Genomic DNA, 21691 nt, shown 5'->3' with positions numbered 1-21691 from the left:
CATTCAACGACGAAGAATGATTACAATCGGGATATATCAATTTCGTTCTCAATCACGATGAGAGCTGAGAGATGAGAAGAAAAATGGCCAAGCATTTTTGAACTTGACTGTGACCAGCCGTTAATAAAATTTTTAGCACATGTACCTATAACACACAAGTCACTCCAGCGTAGTTGCAATTAAGAATCGAGGTACAGAAGAGAAACGAAAGCTCGAAGATAAGCAAAAAGTAAGGAGCATAAAAAAATAATCGGCTGCATGTATAATGTTGGGGGGAGGTTAAAAAAATCCATAGAGACGGCCGCACCCATCATATATAATACACGGTTCTCTCTTCTCTTCTCTCCCCCCCGCTTCGCCCCCTTCCCAGTGGTTCCCTCATCTCCCGCTCCTCCTTCTCCTTATCGTTAGCCACCTTCTCATCTCGCTCTCCCCAGCCGAGTCAGTGAGCGCTGTCTCTAGCAATATCCCCGTCTTTCCTCAATCAATATTTAAAGAATTGCGCCTTAATAACCACAGCGGCGAGGCGCTCGCTACGTTAATACCGCTTCGCCTGACATTCGGCAACCCACTCTACATATCTAAATATCCGGTTGTCTGCAATTTCACTCAGCCCTTCGCGGCCGGTAAGAAAGGGGATTCCGTACTGGTAAGTTTTAACGTCAGTAAAGAAGAACATGAAGAAGATTCTTCCCAACGTTGGTGTTTGAAATATCTTAACAGCAATTTTATCTAGCTCTAACCAATTATTCAGAATCAGAATAAACAAACAAAACTTGTGATGCATCGAAACTAATCGGGGAGGGGGGGGTGGGGGTTATAACGAGTTTTAAAACATCATTAGGACATCACAATTGCGAAATTACGTCTGTGTTACTTACCGCCGGAAGTGTTTTCTATTCCAGATGTCGTTTTCCGCTTGCTCAGGAACTATCCGCGATGCCACAATTTACGAAACTGAATGCACACTGAACGTAACCCGAACATTGTTATCCGTTTTATTCAATTGTTCACAGTTTTTCGAATCGCTATCGTACCGGGATACGTGAACATGATTCCCGTTCTCGCGTTGCGTTGTTCATATTACCGGCCAGTGGCAAACCCGACTTGAAGAAAACCTTCTACATGGTTACAACATCTGATGCACTCTCTTACCCTTGATGTCGGAAGCCCTGCGACGTTCACTGTCGAGACCTTACCAACTAATCGTCGTTGACTGAAGTAATCGCAAACAACCGCTTGAACGTTGCGCCGATACCTTCGCCGTTCCGAATGATCGATTATCCCCGTGGTAACACGCTACAACTCGACTGACAGTTGGCAATTCTGTATTGCCACGCGTGGCTCTGTTCGCCTCGTTCGCGGCACGCCACGCAATGAACTCCGCCGACTTCTTTTTTCGAAATTTATTTATCGATTATGCAGTCGTGAATACTTTATCGAGTGACGTTGAGTGTAATGTCACCCATAAATGGTTTATAACAGGTATATGTTCAATCATTTTCAAAATTAACCTGTCTTTCTTCATTGTTACTCACTGTCAATGTGATGTTCTTCCGATGATAATGCCGGTGGAGACGTACTAAAATGTGTTTCCAACCGTTAGGATTGCAGGAATTAGGTGCTGTTGCGCAATTTAAAATGCTTGGTGCATCGTTCTGAGTTCGTTGCAGAGAAACAGCAGAAATGAAAATACATAATGGCTTATTAAAAGTCTGATTTTAAATTCAAAAGTATAATACTTTTGTCTTGACAACATTCCAATGAGACGGTTAATACTGTCTTAAGTCTGACAGCACTGTTCATTATTGACAGCAATTTTAAAAATTTTGCGCGCGGCAAACGTGTGGCGATCCAAACTCACGAGTCCGCAATTTCTTCTCAACGTAATCAATATTTTCACGTTTGGAAGGCCGAGTATGTTAATTCTCATATTTCCACGCTCCATTGTGCGCATGCGCCAACGTTATTTTCTTGCTCTGTTCGTGGCGAAAAGAAGTGCAACAATGATTGCGAAAACTGAGAATCGTTCTTCACGCGGCAAAACTTAGTATTCTTCGATCATTTCAACGCATCCACGTCGCAGCAATTTCTTGAAACCTGCAGTTTAATGATTTTTCTGAACACTGCTGTGTAAGCACGTGCGTCACACGCTTCTTCAAGTCGAGATGCGAATTCTCCTCACGGCTGTGAGTTAGCATGCGGAGAATTTCGTTCAACGAAGCAGCCAGCCAACCGTTTCAACCATTGTGAGCTGCTTAATGGTCACTGCAGTGACCATTGAAGAAAATCATCCACTTCGATGGCCATCCGTGATCCTCACTGGTTCTATGAGATTCTCGTCAAACGACGCACTTTCAACCTTGATGCTAATGCAGGTTTTTCTTGTTACTTCCAAGAAGCTTCGGGTGTCTCCAGCCGGTTTCAAAAGACCAAAATCGTCACCACGAAAATTCTCCAAGTCTCTCTATCTTATCTGTCCCTGCTTACTTCGGCACGTACACCTGTATTTTCGTATCTTTAAAAACGATACTTTCGAAGAAGATATTTCACGCCCGACGACACCTGCATAACACAAGTTGGTCTTACCCGTCGGCTAGTAATAAGAGGCGAGGTACGCAGACCACGATTTCCTACCTGGCGTCAAGATCCGACTGCTCGATTTACCATTCAAACCTGCGAAAACGTTCGTCATTGTGGAATCGGAATTAATCACAAAATCCGAGATCCTTGAACAACTCGCAATTGGATTAATTGCTTCTATTTTTATCATTAGCTTGATCACAGAGTGAAACTTTTTGCCTTTTGTCTCTCAAGTCACTAAAGACTTCGTCCGTGCTTTTTACATATAATCATCGCACTAAACACAAAAAAACTGAATTCAAGACTAACAAGACAAATTGGAAAATAGCGTATTGTGTTACAAGTGTGGAGAGTGGGCAATTTTTGATGAGTGTAAAGTTTGTATCTTGAGCCGCAAAGGTAAGTGCTACCTACGTTCAGACGAATACGAGTGCAAAGTTGGCGACACGAGGCGAAGACGAGTTCTGTAATCACTCGAGTTAGATATCGCTCACCCGCACGTGTTACCCACACTATTTTTTCCAACACCTGCTTTGGTACTTCGATTTGAGAAGCAACAAAGGTGCCACTAACATCGCGTAACATCGTTGTTAGGTAAGTTACGCTCAATGACACAGAGCGTAAAATTCAGTTGTTGGAAAGTACGCGTGCGCTAAAGAAAGCCCGTGTGCATAAAATATACAATTTCAACTGTGCCCGTGCGCCGACTTTATTTTACTGCAATTTTCGTGTTAAATACTTCAACGAGAACAGAACGTTTATTTCTATCGCTAAATGCGGATACAAATCAGCTCGGCCACGGCTGTGACTATACTGGCGAAGTAAGAACGTGAGGCGCTCTAATATATTTGTAAACAGTTAATCCAGGCACCTACTGCCCTCTCACAATATACAAATGTAAACATAAAGGTATATCGGTTCGGAAATTGGGAACTCTATTTACGCTTTGGAGCAGGCCTTGGATACTAATCCGTTGGAGAAAAACATTACGACTATTCCGTGAATATAAATTTAAGGGTAATGATTATCCTTTCGCGATTTATTTTAGAGATAGTTTTAAATAATTGTTATAGATACGGGAGGATTTGCAAATAAGCAACAATTCTATACACATGAAAGATGCTAGTTTTAACTTTATTTTAAGCTTTCAGATTCGAAGATTGGTCCATAAACGCTCAACGTTACACTAATTTTACTCGAAACAAAGTCTCTCAAAACTGAAAAAAGTAAGTAAAGTGACGACATTATGTTTTTCATTCCGGCGATACCTGCGAGAGTGCAGTTGAATGTAAAAGCGCCCAGTTTTTCTTGTGTTTTCGATAGTGAATAACACGAAAATAACATGAAAAGTGTAGGCTCGTGGAGGATTCTGTTGCCTGTCGAAGGTGCCATAGTTTAAACATTTGTAGACATCTCGTAAAGTTTTAAAGTGTAGAATGAAGATAAAGCAAGTATTTTCTAGCCGTTAAATCGTTGATTTGCGAATCTGCTCATTTGAATATCAGCTATTGAAAATTAACTTGAAAATTAATGTGATCAGTTACACAACTTTAGTCATGAATTAAACGTTTCTTGAGAGCTGTGCGATTTTCAGAGTATCAAACGAAATTAGCGCGTCAGGGACGAATTGAGATCTAGGATCGACCGCAAGTTGAATGATCACAACCTTTGTCCCCCTCGCGATTCACACATTGCCTCGTGCACATAGTAAGCCGAATGAATTATTTTTCCCAAACGACCGTTAAATTCGGCGTGCAGCGTTGAGCAGATGTTGGCGTAAGGTATCGGGATTTTCTTCTTTCCGGGTCCATAGAAGCGGGCCGGGGGCCACCCAAGAGAGATTTCTCAATCACGTCCATTGACGCGTCAGAATCCCGAGTCTCGAACCAAGTTAAAATTCGAAACTCCAGTTGCCCTCCGACAATACCGCTCACCGGAACAATAATGCGCCCTTGTCCTCAGGGTTCGGGATCTATCCTGCATTTTCCCCATGAAACTTAGTGCACCGGCATTCATCGCAATTCTGTCCCTAGGTAGAAAAAGCAGAGGCCTACCGAGAATCACCGAAAGTTCTGTCAAACAGTTCTATCCCATCGTCGCTTTCTATCAGTTGTTCTATCCACAGGGGTTTATTAAGAAAGTGGGTAAGAATTCCATACCATTCCTCAAATTATTATATTCCCAAGCTACGGAAATTTTTTTCAAAATGCAATGATAGTAAATATCTACGTAATCAACAAGTGCTTAGAAATCGGTGCTACGTTTCAAATTGCTTCAAACATGGTTGAAAATTTAGTAGGTTTGTCCGATTTCACTCTACGATGACTCATTTTATTCAAAAGACTATTTTCTTCAAAGCCACTGCAACAGATTTTTTTCAATAACCAGTTCAACGTTGTCATTGAACTTACTACATCTTTAGCTATTTTAAAGCTATTAAAAACAAAGGATAAAAGTTTTTGTTTTAAATTCTAAAGTTTAATACTTGTCTATTTTCTAAAAAGAAATTTTCCTCGTAATCAAATTACTGAAAAGTTTCCATTTTTGTCTGAACTAACACATTTTCGGTAAATTCGACTGGACATATACCGTAGTTATCAAAGCCTTCAGTTTTTCAAAGCCAGTTTTCGGATTTCACTGGACCCCCAGAGATTTATTGCCGAGATAGCGGCACAGGAAACTCAATAGTTGTGTACGTACGGTGGACATAAATTTGTGCAGGTGGGGAATGGGCCCGTCGCTCGATGTTCACAGCGGGACCAGCAGGGGGCCCGAGACTCGGCGCCCCTGCATGGGCTCTGGGCCCTTGGGTCCGACGCTGAATTCACTGGGAGCCTCGGTGGGGACGAGAGTTTATATAAGCGTGGGGTAGGTCGGCTCTGAGAGAAGTTTTAACTCAACTTTGGCTGAAGTGACAGGGAAGACGAACAGTCCTGCGTCGTTGCACACGAAAGTCGAAAATGACGATGGAGAAGGATCCTTAGCTTAATTTTTGTTGCAATAACATCTCGAAGAATATTAATACAACGCCATGGCTGTCGCCCTGATCATCCACCTTGGGATTCTCCTTATCGGTGAGTGACAATATCATTAGCGTTTATTTAGAGATTGTTATACATTTCCTCGTGTAATGTTCCAATTGTAAGTGAATATTCTTTAACCGTCCGAATCAATTCAACTGATTGGTTTATTATTACTATATAATACGTTGATTAACACAAGGTGGTGATAAAAATTTCGATAAAATTTCACCGCAAGATTTCGAAAAAATTTCAAAATTTCGTTTGCAACGTATTAAACTTGAAACCCGACTTTCGATTTTGATGTGTTAACAAACTCAAGCTCTCCAAAATATGAATGATTCGAAAAATCAATTCTTGTTATGATAACTGGGCAACGAAACCTAAATCGCGTTTGATCTTTTGTATCGTCATAATCAAAGAGAATAAACCTGCTTAAAATCGCTGAGCTTTGGTAACTGTAATGCTTTATCCACGCGATTGCGGCGCCTTTTTTAAGAATCAACTATCATACCGTGGGGGAAAGACGTATGGAAATGGGAAAACGACGCGGGGGTTCATGCGAAGCTTTGTTCAATTTCACCGCTTGGAATCGTTTAATTTAAGTTTATAAGCGCCGCGGGATGCATTGCTGCACGACCACGGAGGCTACACCCCCTTCAACCTCCACTGTTGACGTTGCAGTCGTCGTTAGCCGGGTCAAGTTGGGCAGAATACGAAATGCGAAGATTAGCAATCAGCTGAGGCAACGTATCGCCGCGTGGCGCCCACCGAACGTGGGAATTTCTTTCACGAACGAACGCTTAAGCGCGGTGCATGCGGGTATTATTGGGTATTTGTGAACTGATCGATGCTAACAATCACGGGTTAATCAAGTGACACATTTTCGTAATACACTGAGAAAAATTTAATTTGTTAGAGTAACTAGAAAAATTCAGTAAAACAGGTAACGTTGAAAAACCTGTTCGAATATTGTTGAAATTACGAAAAACGAGGTACGCGTAACCATTTTGCGCTATCGTCGATCCTTTTTTGGTTATTGCAACGCAAAATCAGTTTCTGAGGTTTACTCTACTTTTTTAGTTTGATAAGTTGATTGTACATTTTTTTATGTGGTTTACGGAATGGATTTTTAATAATTGAACGGATGAAGTACGACTCAATTTACAAGTATAATTAATCAAGATTTTATTTAGATTTTTGCCTGTTGAATCACGGTATTGACGGTATTGTGATACTGATTAGTATAAAATCAAAATTTCCATAAACAAAGGTGTATTTGATTATTTGATAAAAGAGAGTATCAGTGAAATTTCATTTTCATATAAATCTACAAATCACTATGATCACTATCAAATTTCCAAACAATCGTACGAAATGTGTAGATTTTGAAGTGAAATGAATTTGTCGTTATTTTTGGCAGCACGTCGTAATTGATAATAACAAATTCCTTCACATAAGTATGTATTTGAAAAATACCGACTCATCGTCGAGCTGCAGGGTTCAAAAACGGGCGACAAGTAGCAAACGCGGCAGACTGTTCACGGAGCGAGTAGCATGTTTTTATAAGATTTCAAGCATCCATCGCGTGGCTAAACCCTCGGCCTTTTTCCTTGCATACACACGCAGACGTCCGCATATGTTTAAAACATAACATCATTCTCGAAGACTGCATGGTGGGCTAGGGTGGAGGATGAAGAGGGTAAAAAGCCCTTGAAACCCAAGAACGAGGCATGCGGGTCCCGGAACCCCAAGAATCGTAGAGTCGGGTTTACTGTTCAGTGTCAGTGATCAATCCTCGAACGAATTTCGTACCAGGTCAGAGTTTACCCAGCTGTCCAGAGCCTTGACGCACGAATCCCGCAAATTGAGTCAGCGGATTGAACGAACGACGTGTACCAAAAATTTTGAAAGGAAAACTTTGAATTCAAATTCTCATTCATTAAAATGTAGGAATAATTATTCTATTCCCTTGAGAAAATTGTTTAGATAATTATACACTTTTATCCGATTCTGGGGTGAAACTTTTACAACCATTACTAGAAAAAAAAAACAAATAAGACGCATAAATGTAAATCACCAATTTATTTCACCGAGGTTCAATTAAACTAGTGATGTGAAAATTTCTAATTGTCGACTGAATATTCCCTTTCACAAATGAAATTACCGATTCCAAGTTCACCCTAAAAGTCATTTCAATTATTTGTATCACATCGAGATCTAAGAAATCCGTTATCATGAAAAATTAGAAAACCTCCAGAACATCTCAACGTCGATGCAAAACAATTAAAATAAAGCCGTTATGATGTTATTAAAAAACGTTCAAAGATTACAAGGCATTCTTTTATGAATGTACTTTTTTAAATACCAATAAAATTTGTGAGCGTAGAGTCCTTTTTTTTGCGCAAGACATCTGCGAACAGATTTTCAGGAAAATGCTTGAGTGGTTGAACGTTTCTACCGATTGTGTTGGTCGGATTCTGACTGGTAAGTATTTCGGATATTTTATCCAGCCAGATCTCGAGTTGTCGCTACGACGAGGTTTTACGGGGGCCCCGATCCCGGGCCAGGCGCATAGGCAGTCCAATAGTGGCGGGGGACTTAGAATCATCGAATAAATTTATCTTTCGGAATCTGTCAGACCCTAAAACTCTCGAACCCCTCGTCGGAGCGGGGCCTCAGCGGGTGGGCTGCTCTGGTACCTGCTGGGTTTTATACCTCGGACACGAGATCCGAAAGCCCAGGATGCGCCCCTTCGGTACCGGAGCGCTATAACCCCGTAAGGCTAAGTATGACACTATATGCGTTGTCCTTTTTATTACCGTTTGTCTTCCAGGTCCGTCCCTCGGCATGGTTTGGGGCCCCGAACGAGGCGGAGACCAGTGCCAGGCCTTCTTCAGAGAAACCGTCGTCTCCGATTTTGCGACCGCTGGTGATTCCACCCCGTTGAGATTGCACGCCACTTGGTTATCACAGGGGTGAGTTTTTATTGAACCATCTTTAGTATTCTTTGCATACCCAAAATTCGTTTCTTCAGTACGATTTGAAGAATTTTGGATAACCAAATGAGTTCATTAGATTTCCCTACGATTTCATTGGACTTAAAAGATTTCAGTATCTCAAACTATTTCATAATGTTTCAGAAATTTCCGATAATCTTGCAAGATCTCAAGGGATTTCAATGATTTACAAAGGATTGCAGGGGGGATTTCGTGTGATTTTAAAGAGATAGATTCAGACGATTTTACCTTTCATAGTTTTAAAGAATTAAGAGGATTTCAAAGATCTAAGGATTTTATAGGATTTCAGGGATTCCATGTGATTTCTAAGATTGCGGAAATTTTGAACGATTTCATGAGATTTCATGAATAGTGTACACTAGATATTAAGGGTAGTCAACCCCTCGGTCTTGATCTTCGACGACTTCTATTTGTATTTTCACGTCTCCTTTTTGTAAAGCCATGATCAAACTTTTCTTAGAAACGCTTTGAGACGTTGAATTATATATATTATTGTACCAAAATGAGTAGCTCTAGAACGGATATTCTTTGAAAAAACTGCTTAGTTCGGTCGTAGAATGTTCGATCACAAAGATCTTAGCCTGAACAAAGCTAACAACGAAAATAACTCGACATTCCTCACAGCCTGTAAGATCTTTGACCCTGTCTCTTTCAAGATATTCATAATCTGCAAACCTAGTAAAGTCATTTCACCAACAATTTGATAATAGTTACATTAACCGAAGAAAAATGCAATCAAAATTTTGCAAAAAGTATATGATTACGCGAAAAAAAAGGTTTGATTACATCGGCAGTGCTTTCATATTGACAGAAATGTTGGAAAAACTTTTGAAGCTATTTTTGTTGACAAAAAGACAGTCAGATACTTCATAGGTTACCGACTTGCAGCAGTTGTAGCGTGCTTACAAGAAACTGCGACCCTTTGTGCCTACTTGACGAGCCCCGACGGCAGTTCACGCTCCAAGACTCTTACTCCCGAAGTGTACCGAGTCCTTTGCTTCTATTTTAACAAGGGAGAATCCGCAAGATGAACACATGTTGAAGGATTCTTATCTTCTTTTAAGTTATTAAGAACAAAGTGGCCTGAAGTACAACGTTGGCCATTTTGTTGGGCTGAATATCTTGCTAGTTGACAATTTAAACTTAGTGCTACCAATGAACAAAAAAAATTCTAACAGCCTTTCAAACTCCATGTTTTTCGTTCAAAAGGTGCGAGACGAGATCGGGACCCGAGTACGTGATCCGAAAGTACACCTTCTACGAGAACGATACATTTTTGCTGCTGCGTCACCACTACGCTGAAGAGTCGTGCAGTGTGGCCACTCACACAGTGACAGCCAGAGGTGTGCTGCGGCTGCTCTCAGCGTCCATTCTAACTCCTGGAGCCACAGAAGCTAGGTTTCAGCTGGACACGGTCCACGTGATCCCCCTAAATCGGCAGGTAAGCATGGATACGATTTTGATTCTCCTATTTTTTAACATCACGAGGCGTATTTTGCGCGGTGCGAAGCCAGACGGTGCCGTCAATTTGCCAACGTGAACGATAATCAGATCCAGCGACTGTGTGCCAAAGAGAAACACCGTGAGTTTGACTGACAGCGAAGTACGAGACGGACTGTTATCACGACGCCACTGATTATAATTATACCCACCAGACCTCTCAGCGGTAAATCACTCCTTGTGTCGCAGGTTGCCCACAAACTGGGACTCAGGGTGAACTCAACGTGCGGGCCGCAGCCAAAATGGCGGCCGTATGTCCCTCAGCTCGTCTACGAACAACCTCATCACCGCGTTCCCAATCCCTTGTGGGAAGGGCCCAGGTACAACTCTCTTCACGGTCATCAGCCATCGCAGAATCGGCGCGGCATCGACTGCCTCGAAACACTCGGCCTCGAGTTTGGAGAACTGCGACTCCTCAGGGTCCAAAAGAGACCCTCGGTCTCAAAAACGACCCATTACAAGCCCGTAGGCAGACCAAGAGTCGAACTCCTATTGGGCGGTCTTCCGCCCACGACTCAAACTCGCTTCACCCACAGGCCCACGGCTTTACAGTCAACCGCGCTTCTGCGGTCTGACACGGTGAGTAGAAATTGAAAAAAAATTCACTCATGTAGAAAAAGATGCAGTCAGTCATACATTTGTAGGTGACATTGATCAATTTCAAATGATTTCTCTTTCTGTCACCAGACAACGGGGTGTCCGATGTGCAACGCGATATCCCGAGGAACAGAGACGAGTCCTCCGGTTCTCCACGAGGTCGCAGCACTGCCAGCGTTGCTGGGTGGAAGCTGGACGAGCAAGAGCTGCGAGAGCGAAGAGGGAGGCTTATGGGTGAGGAGACAATTTCGAGTATGGCCGGGAGACAAACTGTGGACGGGGCAATGGGACTACTTCAGGGATCCGAAGTGCAGCTCGTTCCTCTACGCAGTAACAGCGGCCGGAAGCTACGTTCAGCGGGCTGGGCGACAACGGCGCCACGAAGAGCTGGAGTCGGAAGCTCCGCAGTTCGCGATGGACGGGGACCGCCTCGAAGATCGGGCCCGACGAGAAGTGGTGCCCTGGATGACTCCGGAGCTGGCGAAGAACATATGGGACATATACGCCCCGAAACGGGAGCAAGTGTCGGCGGATGAGATGCTCCCGTCAATGGACGAGATCCAGGAGGCCATCACACGGTCGCCCGACGCGCCGAAGGTCCCCGAATCTGAGGCCCACCTTTCCAAGCGCAGCCTCGTTGATGAGGACGACTCCTACCGCCATCTGCTTCAAGATGCGCATCCCTCTCTCGCGCTCTCCTTCGCCGCCATGCTGCGTGGTAACCAGCGCTACGAAGAAACGACGCCCAGCGTCTTTGTCACCCCGACGCCACCGACTCCGACCGGAACCACCGAGCTTGACCTCCACGTCGCCGAGTCCATTCTTGTCCCCGGTGACCCAGGGGTCGCTGCTCGCTGCGGCGGCCGCGGCCGGCTCGCCACCTGGCCCCCCGATTGCATCCCGCGCTCCCTCGAGGCGCCGGCTATCCTTGGACTCAGGGCTCGCGTCGGCGTCACCTGGAGCGGCGAATACACTCTCTTGTTCGGGCCCAGGGACAGCAGCCTCTGGAACGCTCCGCTCTATCAGTGCGGACCCACCAGTTCTCACAATTCCGGACTTCGCGCTCATCTCAGAACCATCGTCGGGCTCAAGTATGGGCTCTTCTCACCCTCGTCAGCGATCACTCATAATCAACCTGGCACTGTCCTTCTGTTCTTGCTTCTCAGTTTTCTGAGAGCGATGCTAAGGCTACTTACCTGAGCGGAGGGTTTTCGTACCAGTTTCGGGCGACGAGTGACGAACATGGACTTGATAAATTCACTTCTCGGCTGTAAGTCTGGGATCTAAGGAACCACAATATCTTATACCTGAAAAATCAATCAAAATCAAACCTATAATAGATTAATTTGTAAGATATAATATTATTATTCTTCCGTTTAACTTCATGAAAAGGAAACGCTTGAAAGAATTTTACGTTTCCTTCATTTTGATGAGATATCGACACTAGGGTGAAACTTTATATAGACGGAATCTTTTTTGACTTTAGTTAAACGGTTTCGAGATAATTCTGATATATATATATAGTGAATGTAGCGAGTATCTCAACTGGTCGTATATCTTTTACACGAAATGAACGCGATGTAAAAGAAATAATGTATCACGCACGTGAATATTTTTCCTTGGAAAGCTTATCGCGTAGTTAAAAAGATGACGGGGAAAAACTGTTGTACGGTAATAGTACGATGAATTGTGAATCTTTGTGAATATTGCGATAAGTTAGCTAGAATAACCTTAACTGTATTGTAAAAGTAACAGTTGCGAATTTTTTTTTTAGAATTAGTATATTCGGCCTATTACAACTCAGCAAACCGATTTCAAAGTCACTTATTGTAAAAGAAATTAGGTATACAATTATTGGTGTTTATAAAAATGATAATCATATATGAATATTATATGATAGATGCTAGAAACAAGGTATAATTTGTCTATCGGCATATCGCTACTTGGTTAGATGTACATTGGTTAAATTGATAAGTATGATTTAAGATTAGAAAATTAGAAAAATGTTACGACGATAGTTGTGACGTAGGGACGTACCCCCAGTGAAATTTAAAATTCGAATCAACAGTCTGGCTATATGCCAGTCGTGATAAAGGAAATAAGTTTTGTAAATAGATTGTAAATATGTCTTACACGGCTTCACATCTGCAAACGGAAGACTGTAAATATTGAAATAAATTCTGAAGTAAGAGTTCATATTTTTCTGATGCATTTTCTAAATCCTAAAAATCGTCAATTGAATCGTAGTTTCATTCAAGGAATCACTGTACGAACAATTAATTGGCACATTTATATCTTGAGGTAAATATGAGGTGACGAAAATATAAGATAATAGATAAAGTTGGCAGAGCAGCAAATCACCGTAGCTAATCGGAGCACAAGGTCGTTGTTGCCAAATTTATACGCGCGTAGAAGCCTGATTCTGATTTAGGTGATATGTGCTTTGACCATAAATAGCTTATTTTTACCTGACGTTGATAATTTTGATACACCAACCGCGTTTTTGCAGCGGTTTTAATGGCTGTTTGTCTTGGCTTGAAGGAAAGGTCACGGATACCAGACTACTCACGACATTACCGGATTGCAGACCCTGATGAAACACGTAGGAACATGATGCGTCGTTAATTCCGCAATTTATAGATAACGAAATGCACGGTTCGCGAGATGCAGAATCGAGGAAACGGTATCACTTTACAAATCTCGGCACTCCGATGCATACCGCAAATCGTGGCATCTCTCTTCTAAATGAACAACGCACAGATCCCGAAAGCAGTCTTGAAATTTACAATTTGCTGCGGAACCTACGACAAAAAGGATGACCATTTCTAAGGAAATTTCATCTCTAGGTGCATATGATAGTTCAAACCTTCCAACCACGCAGTAGAACTTGTTTGTAAATTTCAAGGCGTCAGAGTCCGTTTATCTGTCGATTGTAAATCATGAACATATACGTGGAATCGTGTCTTCCACGCACGAGTCCCCATCGCTAGATTACCTTCAGTATTCCTCAAACTTCCTAGACGTTCTCTACTCAGATTGGTGATCGCATTTTCCGTGTCGGATCATTACTCTGATCAAAGTTCAAAGATCCACAGCCCAGTGTTCAAGACACGCTTCACGACGCTGCTGCCTCCTTTTATTGGGGGAGAAAAGAGCCAGAAATGTCAACCAATAATTCTTCTCTAGTGGGCACCAGCCAGAAGTTTGTCGCGTACCTAACCTTCGGATGGATGGACTACACTCTGTTCTTCGTGATGCTCAGCATCAGCGCCGCAGTCGGTGTCTACTTTGGATTCTTCAGCAAAAAGCAAGACACAAAGAAGGAATATCTCTTCGGCGGGAAAGCAATGAGCTATTTTCCAGTCGCCATGAGCATAACTGCAGGGTCAGTATACATATTTCAAAGACACGGTCAACAGACAGTGATCAGTTGACAATAAGTATGCAAATAAAAGAAAGGAAATCAGATTAATATAATTGTATGTCCAAGCCATTTGTTGCAAAAAGTCTCTTCCTCCAGTCACGTATCGGGTATCACCCTATTGGGAATCCCTTCTGAGGTTTACAAGTACGGGACTCAGTACGCAGCCTGCATATTCACCACCATCTTCATGTGCATTTTGACCTCGTACATCTTCCTCCCGGTCTTCCATAAGCTCCAGCTGACCAGCACCTTTGAGTACTTAGAACTAAGGTTTGGAAGGATTGTTCGACAGTTTGCGTCGGTTCTCTATACCATATCTTTGATCCTTCATACGCCCCTCGTTATCTATGGACCCGCACTGGCCTTTGCCCAGGTGACTGGTTCTGATATGCATTACGTCGCTCCTGCTATAGGAGGTGTCTGTATTTTCTACACAACTGTAGTGAGTATTAATTGTAATTTAAGCTTCAGTAACATCGAAACTGCACGTACAAGCGGTTATGTTTTATTAATCCACTTATGTCTTCCTCACACAAGGGTGGACTCAAAGCCGTGGTATGGACTGATACGATTCAGTTCACGGTCACTATTGTCACTCTTTTCATCGTTCTTACTTTGGGCATCATCTCCGTTGGGGGCATTGGCGAGATCTGGCGGATATCCGGGGAAGGAGGTCGTCTGATATTTTTCGAGTAAGAACGAGACTAGTTAGTAATTGTTAAGAAAATAACCAAGGAATATGAAAACTTTTAAAAACGGTTCAAATTTTCCGACAGTATGAATCCCAGTCCATTCGTTCGAAGTAGCTTCTGGGCGGTATCTCTTGGTCTGACAACAGCTTGGGCTGCTAACATCAGTGTCAATCAAAGTAGTATGCAGAGATTCCTTGCTGTGCCAACCCTTTCGGAAGCCAGAGTGTAAGGTTTTTATTCATACTAAATTTTCATTTCGCAAGCTTGTCTGTGGTCCGACGGTACTAAGATCTTGATACTCCAGATCTCTCTGGGTACTGTGTGTTGGACTGGTCACTGCAAAGTGGATATCCGTCGCCACTGGCCTGATAATGTTTTCCAAATATCACGATTGCGACCCGGTTACAGCAAACGTGAGTTCAATTCCTCGGCTGAAGTACGTCACATGTCAAACAGCATCATGAAATAATCTTTAAGCATAATCCAGATTGTAGATAAGGCAGACCAGATGTTACCCTATTACGTAATGGACGTCGCAGGAAACATTCCTGGACTGCCGGGCCTTTTCATATCCGCTCTTGTGAGCTCTGCTTTATCAACGATGAGCGGTGGATTAAACACGGCAGCTGGAACCATATGGGAAGACTTCATCTCCCCCTGGATTCCAGAGAGTGAAAAGAAAGAAGCAATGGCCACAAAAGTGATGAAGGTGAGGAACCGAAGGGGAGCAATCGTAGTGGGATCTTGAAAAATCGATTTCTGCAAACAGGTTACCGTCGTTTTATTGGGATTCCTGTGCATCTTCTTCGTTTTCATCGTAGAACACTTAGGTGATATATTCATGGTGTCTACGACCATGAACGGTGTTACGGCTGGAACTATCACGGGCTTCTACGTTCTCGGGATGATGGTTCCATGGGCGAATTATAAGGGTGCCGTGATCGGGGGGATCATAGGCTTTACCGCCTCAACATGGATCATAGTGGGCGCCCAAGTCGAGAAAGTGAAAGACACCTACGTGTCACTACCAACCTCGATAGCTAATTGCGCGATTCAACCGAACATGACGCATTCGACAGAGTCAACGTCGGCTTCGCCCATCGATTCCGAAGACAAACCCATGATCCTTTATACCATTTCTTTCCTTTACTATTCACTGATCGGAATCACAGTCGTCGTAGTGAGCGGAACTATTGCCAGTTTTGTCACTGGTCGATCAAAGCTCAATGAATTGAACAGAGATCACTTTGCTCCGATTGTTCAGAGGTTTGTGGGGCTACTTACCCTATCGTACTTGAACTTGCGTCTTATTTTTCTTATTTTTGTTCAATTTTAGGTTCCTTCCTCGAGAGAAATACACTGAAGTACCCCTGAAGCCAATTCCCGAGGTACCGGATAAAGAAAAGGAGGCCATGTGAAGTGAACGTGATTCCCCTACTCAAAGAGTCTCTGTTCACTGTGACGGCGAAAAACATCGAATGGAGCTTAAAGAGACTCAAATTATTCCAATCACTACATCGGTACTCGAGCAGCATCATGGGGTTTATTATAAAATTATCGGAATTTCAGTCTGCTTTCAGATTTGCGCAGTTTGGATGGAGCATGACATAAAAAATTGTGTATATAAATTTTGTTAGACATGAGTGAAAGCTGCGTTGTGGATTGCGTAACTTGATTCCCGCATGAGAACTTCGGCCAAAACTACATTGTATGATAGCTTTATTTATTTATAAATGTATTTGGTGAACATGTAAATGAGCAATTTATTATTAAACCTGTATTTGCCAAATATTAAACTGCACGTGTCTCATTCAAACCGATCTTATCGTTGCACGTTATCTTTGTGAGTTGAAATCTGTGGACGAGGTTCGTTAATATTTACTCTCCTCGCAAAAGTATTCGGGCCAGACGCTTTATGCAATGCAAACGACCAACCATGACTGACACATCGTACGAACGGCTCAGCGTTCCATCGTATAAGTCAAGGTCTGAAATCTGATTTGTGGATGAGACTTCAGAAAAAATAATCATCCCCCCTACTTATTTTGCCTGGATCTGGAAGGGGACTATTGGTTCATTTGGAAATTGAATATGATAAAAATTGAGGCTGGTATTCGTGTTCTCACCTACTACTACAAATTCCAACACTACTTCAGCCCTGGGCTTACAGGAAATTCAAATAAGCACTTTATATTACAGTCTATTTGCATATGCTAAGGTGGCAGCTAACACTAAATCATTTTATCTGTCATTTTTAAATGCTGAACATGCATAGAATTATACCCACTGTGAGCGACTGCATACTGCAGTTGTCTGTCAGTATTTCTTCGAAATTCACGTTTTCTGGTTCTATTCACGATCATTTTGTCTCCGTTCTTTTTAGTGGCCACGTATGTTCACCTTCGACTTCTACTTGTTAGGCTCGTGACACTCTTGGTCTAGTACCAAGAAATAAAATTAAAAATGTCTACAAACAATTTCTCGCTGGTGAATACCATCCAGAACAATGTTGAACCACTCACCTTTGGATGGGTTGACTACTTTCTCTTCGTCACGATGCTCTGCGTTAGTGCAGTGGTCGGGACTTACTTCGGATTCTTCAGCAAGAAGCAAGATACTACCACGGAATACCTACTAGGAGGAAAAACCATGAGCTATTTACCAGTAGCGTTGAGCATAACTGCTAGGTTGGTATCTGAATGTTTTATTTCACTATATGCAGTCTTCCATACCACGGAGGTGGCTCAGTTCATACGTGGTTACTTTGTCCTTCTTCAGCCACCTGTCAGGAATTACTTTGCTCGGAGTTCCTGCCGAGTCTTACCGATACGGAACACAGTACGCAGCCTGTATATTCACCACATTTATCACTGGCCTCGTAACGTCGTACGTTTTTCTTCCGGTTTTTTACAAACTGCAGTTAACCAGTTCCTTCAAATACTTGGAGGTTAGATTTTCGAGATCAGTTCGACAGTTTGCCTCGGTTATCTTCATCCTTAATCTGATACTTCACACTCCAATCGTCGTTTACGGACCAGCGTTGGCATTCGCTCAGGTTACTGGTTTCAATCTCCACTATATCGCGCTCATCATTGGACTTGTCTGCATTTTTTACACGGCTGTGGTGAGTATCGTTCATGAATTATATTCTGATCGTGTGAGTGAAATGGATAATCATCAATCCTCAAAGTTCTTTTTAACTTCAGGGTGGACTCAAAGCAGTAGTGTGGACGGACACAATTCAATTCACTGTAACAGTGATCACTCTCTTCACCGTGCTCATTCTTGGCATAATCTCGATCGGTGGATTTCGGGAAATTTGGCGTATATCCGAAGAAGGTGGCCGCATTATATTCTTCGAGTAGGTAACCAATTAACCAATTCTTAGTGAAAGTATCCAGCAAAAAGTAACCGTCCAATTTTGTGGCGTAGCATGAACCCCAGCCCATTCGTTCGAACTAGCTTCTGGGGTGTTTCCATTGGCTTGACGATAACCTGGATTTCCTGTATAGGCATCAGTCAGAATTCTTTACAAAGGTTTCTTTCAGTACCATCCCTCTCAGATGCCAGAATGTAAGGTTTTTTCCATGTCGAGATTGCTCTATTTTTCATATTCTCAAGGTCTACTATTAATTGTGCTACCAACAGAACCATTTGGATCATGTGCGCTGGTATAATCGTGGTAAAAGGCATTTCTGTCTACACGGGGCTGATAATGTACTCCAAATATCATGACTGCGATCCGATTGTGACAAACGTGAGTTGATTTCTGAAAGGTTTTCGCAACCTATTCTCAGTATTGAAACGACTGTTCATCATCTAAAAAAAAACGTTAAATATCACACAGACGGTATCCCAACCAGACCAGATTCTACCCTACTATGTGATGGACATTGCCAGTAGAATTCCCGGGTTGCCAGGTCTCTTCCTCGCTGCTCTCGTTAGCTCCGCCTTGTCATCCATGAGCAGTGCCTTGAATACAGTGGCTGGAACGATATGGGAAGATTTCATCTCCCGTTGGGTGCCGGAAAGTGAAACAAAGGAACAAACGGCAACAAGGGTTATGAAGGTGAGGGCATATAGAAAAGACATAGACAGCAATCATAGAATCAGTATCAGAACTAGAAACCACTTTGAACCGATAGGCCACCGTCGTTGTGTTGGGAATGCTCTGCGTTGCCCTGGTTCTGGTAGCCGAGCAGTTAGGTGATATATTCACAATGTCCGCGAGCATGACTGGCGTGACTTCCGGAACTACTCTCGGTTTATTTACCCTGGGGATGCTGGTCCCATGGGCAAATAACAAGGGCACCATAATCGGGGGTATCATAGGCACCACTATATCGGCGTGGATCGTCATGGGTGCCCAAATTCACAAAATAAACAAGAACATACGGTACGACCCACTGCCAACGTCCACGGATAACTGTCCGCATACATTAAACGCTACCTACTGGACCCAGCCCACGCTACCGCCTGTGAAGCCGGAAGACGAACCCATGATCCTCTTTACCGTTTCTTTCCTCTACTATTCCCTTGTCGGCTACGTAACTGTCGTTATCTGTGGCATTATCGCGAGCTACATCATCGGTGTTCCAGACTCCAAGGATCTGGACAGGGATCATTTTTCGCCGCTGATACACAGGTTCATAGTTCCTCGATTTATTTTTTGTCTTAAAATTCTCACTTCTCAGGTAATGTGAGGTTTATTTTATTTATGTATACCACAGATTCCTGCCCCGAGAAAAATACGCAGATGTGAGGATGACACTGATTCCCACGATACCAATTAATCCAGACAAGGAAAAGGAAGCTATGCAATGACTCACGCTGAAAACCATTGGGTGTAAATCTCATCGTCCATACTTGGATATCATTCACATGTCATTTCCATATACAAATTATAACATCACAAAATTATTCTTAAGATATTTTTAATACAAAACAACGGGCAGTGTAAAAATACATGAAAATACCCTTTTACCTTACAGTCTCATTGTGCGAACAATAGCTCGCAAGTGAACGTGACAAGGAACCTAGTTCAAAGATCTTGTTCGACACTGTTGTTAAGTACGGGTACAAGACGAATTAAAATGTTCCACGAAGGAGAAATAAGTCTCGTTCATTTCCAACAAGCTTTTCTACCTGTCCCGTCATACCATTTCGTTTCAGTGGTATCAAATGACCGGTAACCATCGCGTGACTGGTATACGTATGGCAGCCAGATGTTGAGGGACAACTGTAAAATTATTTATGGTAGTAACTAGCTCTATAGCTGAACATCACGAACATTGATAATCGATCGAGCATATTCATGGCTTGTCGATTAAAAATGGCGTAGACTGAAAGGGGTAGGGACACGTTATAACACGCAAACCATTAGAACCTAGTTATCTGAGAATGTACATCCGACGCTCTGGACTCTGTAACCAGTTCAAAGAACCGCCATGAGAATGCGAACTTATTGATTCGCGTACGCATGCGCTGTCGGGGCAGCTAGGAGTCGTCTGTATTAACTGTGACACGGCGAGGCAGTTCGGAGTCCACGCTGAGGGCGGGTGAGCCGCGCCTGCACGTGGGGCGGTCGCCTACATCGGCCATCAGAAGCGGGTGTATCAACAAGTACCGAGTGACTTACATTACATCGTCTATTTATACACCAACTCCAGCCTTTCATGGAGTTCGTCGGGAATGATTACTCTTTGTTATCTAATTACACCGTGACCTCACCCAGTACTCATAGTTTCGCTTTTGAGTTGCTGCACTCGCTCGAAGAGTCGCGCCGATTTTGCTTCGAAGGACGATACAGGCGGGACCCGATTCGCCAGACCGTTTTATCGCCGTTGACAAATCCTCCAGTGTCGAGTGGTTCCGTGTTTTTTGGTAAAGGTGAATTAGTGCTTGACTTGCTTATAACAGCATAACAGAGTTTTCCGCACGAAATGGGAGGGTCGAGGACGTTTGCAAGGGTCAACTGCATTCCTGCGGCATGACGACTGGCTTTCAAAAGAGTCTTCTGGGTCTTAGTGTCTTTATGACCATCGTCCTGGTTGCCGTTCTGACCAGTAAGAAGTTCGCTTTGGAAGCCCGGCGGAATGCTCTGCTACTGGAGATGGTAGCGAACATTAGCACCGACTTGGATAAACTGGACGACGGCTTCGACATCATCGCGTCGAGAACGGAAGTGGCTAAAGGTCAACTCCGAAAGCTCGCGACTTTACATAGAGACAACTTGATGATATGCGCTCTACTTCACGAAAAACACGAGAAGAATGCTGATCATTCGTATGGTAACGGTGGGCGAAGAAATTGATATTTACTTGCTACGTGTATTGTACTTGCGAGAAAAAAATTATCAGACTTTTGTTTTAATTCAATTTAGAAGCTGCTGATCTCCATACGCTAGGGTCAATCACGAAGCCATGGAAAGATCAGCTTCCGTCTAAGAAGCGCTAAAAGTTCCCCGAAACTTTGGAAGCACTGCTCACCTACATACGTACAATCATCCTGACTGTCCTACAAATCATCAAAATACGATTAGACGAAATTGATCTGATATTTTTAACAAAGAACCGAAAGAAAGTGATCGAATAATATCTTATATATCTAGGTGAATTGAAAAAAATCAGGGTGAATCACTTGGACTTGTTTTAATCTTGCCCGACAAGTCGAGAATAAGAACTCTGCGCCTTGCGACCATCCGGATGCAACCCGAGTGGCACGTCTTCTGCTGTCACCGAAGCCAAGCGGTCTTGGTCTTGGTCAAGGCTGTTGAGTATCACTGAGAGAGATAGTGAAAAAATAAAGAAGGACAGAGGCAGAGAACGAGTGAGTGAGTGAGCCGGCTCAATTCGA

The 21691-nt window shown here is 43.0% G+C and overlaps 4 protein-coding genes and 1 long non-coding RNA gene across 5 annotated transcripts in view; 4 read left to right on the top strand and 1 right to left on the bottom strand.

The window, feature by feature from the left end:
- LOC124300674 (uncharacterized) overlaps nucleotides 1–1841 on the bottom strand; it is an 87002-nt gene extending 85161 nt beyond the window's left edge. Inside the window, exon 1 of the long non-coding RNA XR_006907280.1 lies at nucleotides 882–1841. This is a non-coding gene — a long non-coding RNA (uncharacterized LOC124300674). The remainder of the gene's footprint in view (nucleotides 1–881) is intronic.
- A 6197-nt stretch (nucleotides 1842–8038) lies between these two features.
- Nucleotides 8039–11920, top strand: LOC124299611 (uncharacterized). The gene is made up of 5 exons (XM_046752877.1): nucleotides 8039–8090; nucleotides 8440–8581; nucleotides 9833–10064; nucleotides 10313–10702; nucleotides 10811–11920. Exons 1-5 carry the CDS (start codon nucleotides 8039–8041, stop codon nucleotides 11918–11920), a joined length of 1926 nt encoding a protein of 641 aa, XP_046608833.1.
- Nucleotides 11921–13722: 1802 nt separating this feature from the next.
- Nucleotides 13723–16632, top strand: LOC124299676 (sodium-coupled monocarboxylate transporter 1-like). Its single transcript, XM_046752948.1, has 8 exons — nucleotides 13723–14105; nucleotides 14241–14586; nucleotides 14682–14836; nucleotides 14921–15061; nucleotides 15141–15249; nucleotides 15324–15545; nucleotides 15606–16102; nucleotides 16173–16632. The coding sequence occupies exons 1-8, from the start codon at nucleotides 13882–13884 to the stop codon at nucleotides 16252–16254; spliced, it is 1776 nt and encodes a 591-aa protein (XP_046608904.1). The 5' UTR covers nucleotides 13723–13881; the 3' UTR covers nucleotides 16255–16632.
- A 519-nt stretch (nucleotides 16633–17151) lies between these two features.
- Nucleotides 17152–19940, top strand: LOC124299675 (sodium-coupled monocarboxylate transporter 2-like). Its single transcript, XM_046752946.1, has 8 exons — nucleotides 17152–17523; nucleotides 17615–17960; nucleotides 18043–18197; nucleotides 18269–18409; nucleotides 18485–18593; nucleotides 18684–18905; nucleotides 18982–19481; nucleotides 19567–19940. The coding sequence occupies exons 1-8, from the start codon at nucleotides 17300–17302 to the stop codon at nucleotides 19658–19660; spliced, it is 1791 nt and encodes a 596-aa protein (XP_046608902.1). The 5' UTR covers nucleotides 17152–17299; the 3' UTR covers nucleotides 19661–19940.
- Nucleotides 19941–20825: 885 nt separating this feature from the next.
- Nucleotides 20826–21344, top strand: LOC124299679 (uncharacterized). The gene is made up of 2 exons (XM_046752957.1): nucleotides 20826–21126; nucleotides 21222–21344. The coding sequence occupies exons 1-2, from the start codon at nucleotides 20826–20828 to the stop codon at nucleotides 21290–21292; spliced, it is 372 nt and encodes a 123-aa protein (XP_046608913.1). The 3' UTR covers nucleotides 21293–21344.
- Nucleotides 21345–21691: the final 347 nt, after the last annotated feature.

Source organism: Neodiprion virginianus, chromosome 3 (assembly GCF_021901495.1).
Source record: "Neodiprion virginianus isolate iyNeoVirg1 chromosome 3, iyNeoVirg1.1, whole genome shotgun sequence".
Lineage (NCBI taxonomy): Eukaryota > Metazoa > Arthropoda > Insecta > Hymenoptera > Diprionidae > Neodiprion > Neodiprion virginianus.
The sequence above is the reverse complement of the archived record's forward strand: the minus strand, read 5'-3'. Positions and strand labels throughout refer to the sequence as shown.

What these genes read in the sequence shown, in the direction of transcription:
- LOC124299679 (XM_046752957.1), top strand. Translation starts at nt 20,826, where the DNA reads ATGACGACTGGCTTTCAAAAGAGTCTTCTGGGTCTTAGTGTCTTTATG. An exon ending in GAATGCTGATCATTCGTATG is followed by an intron (nt 21,127 to 21,221) that starts GTAACGGTGGGC and finishes TCAATTTAGAAG; the next exon opens with CTGCTGATCTCCATACGCTA.
- LOC124299675 (XM_046752946.1), top strand. Translation starts at nt 17,300, where the DNA reads ATGTCTACAAACAATTTCTCGCTGGTGAATACCATCCAGAACAATGTT. An exon ending in GCGTTGAGCATAACTGCTAG is followed by an intron (nt 17,524 to 17,614) that starts GTTGGTATCTGA and finishes GTCCTTCTTCAG; the next exon opens with CCACCTGTCAGGAATTACTT. An exon ending in GCATTTTTTACACGGCTGTG is followed by an intron (nt 17,961 to 18,042) that starts GTGAGTATCGTT and finishes TTTTAACTTCAG; the next exon opens with GGTGGACTCAAAGCAGTAGT.
- LOC124299611 (XM_046752877.1), top strand. Translation starts at nt 8,039, where the DNA reads ATGCTTGAGTGGTTGAACGTTTCTACCGATTGTGTTGGTCGGATTCTG. An exon ending in TGTTGGTCGGATTCTGACTG is followed by an intron (nt 8,091 to 8,439) that starts GTAAGTATTTCG and finishes TTTGTCTTCCAG; the next exon opens with GTCCGTCCCTCGGCATGGTT. An exon ending in GCCACTTGGTTATCACAGGG is followed by an intron (nt 8,582 to 9,832) that starts GTGAGTTTTTAT and finishes TTCGTTCAAAAG; the next exon opens with GTGCGAGACGAGATCGGGAC.
- LOC124299676 (XM_046752948.1), top strand. Translation starts at nt 13,882, where the DNA reads ATGTCAACCAATAATTCTTCTCTAGTGGGCACCAGCCAGAAGTTTGTC. An exon ending in ACCCTTTCGGAAGCCAGAGT is followed by an intron (nt 15,062 to 15,140) that starts GTAAGGTTTTTA and finishes TTGATACTCCAG; the next exon opens with ATCTCTCTGGGTACTGTGTG. An exon ending in TTTGCTCCGATTGTTCAGAG is followed by an intron (nt 16,103 to 16,172) that starts GTTTGTGGGGCT and finishes GTTCAATTTTAG; the next exon opens with GTTCCTTCCTCGAGAGAAAT.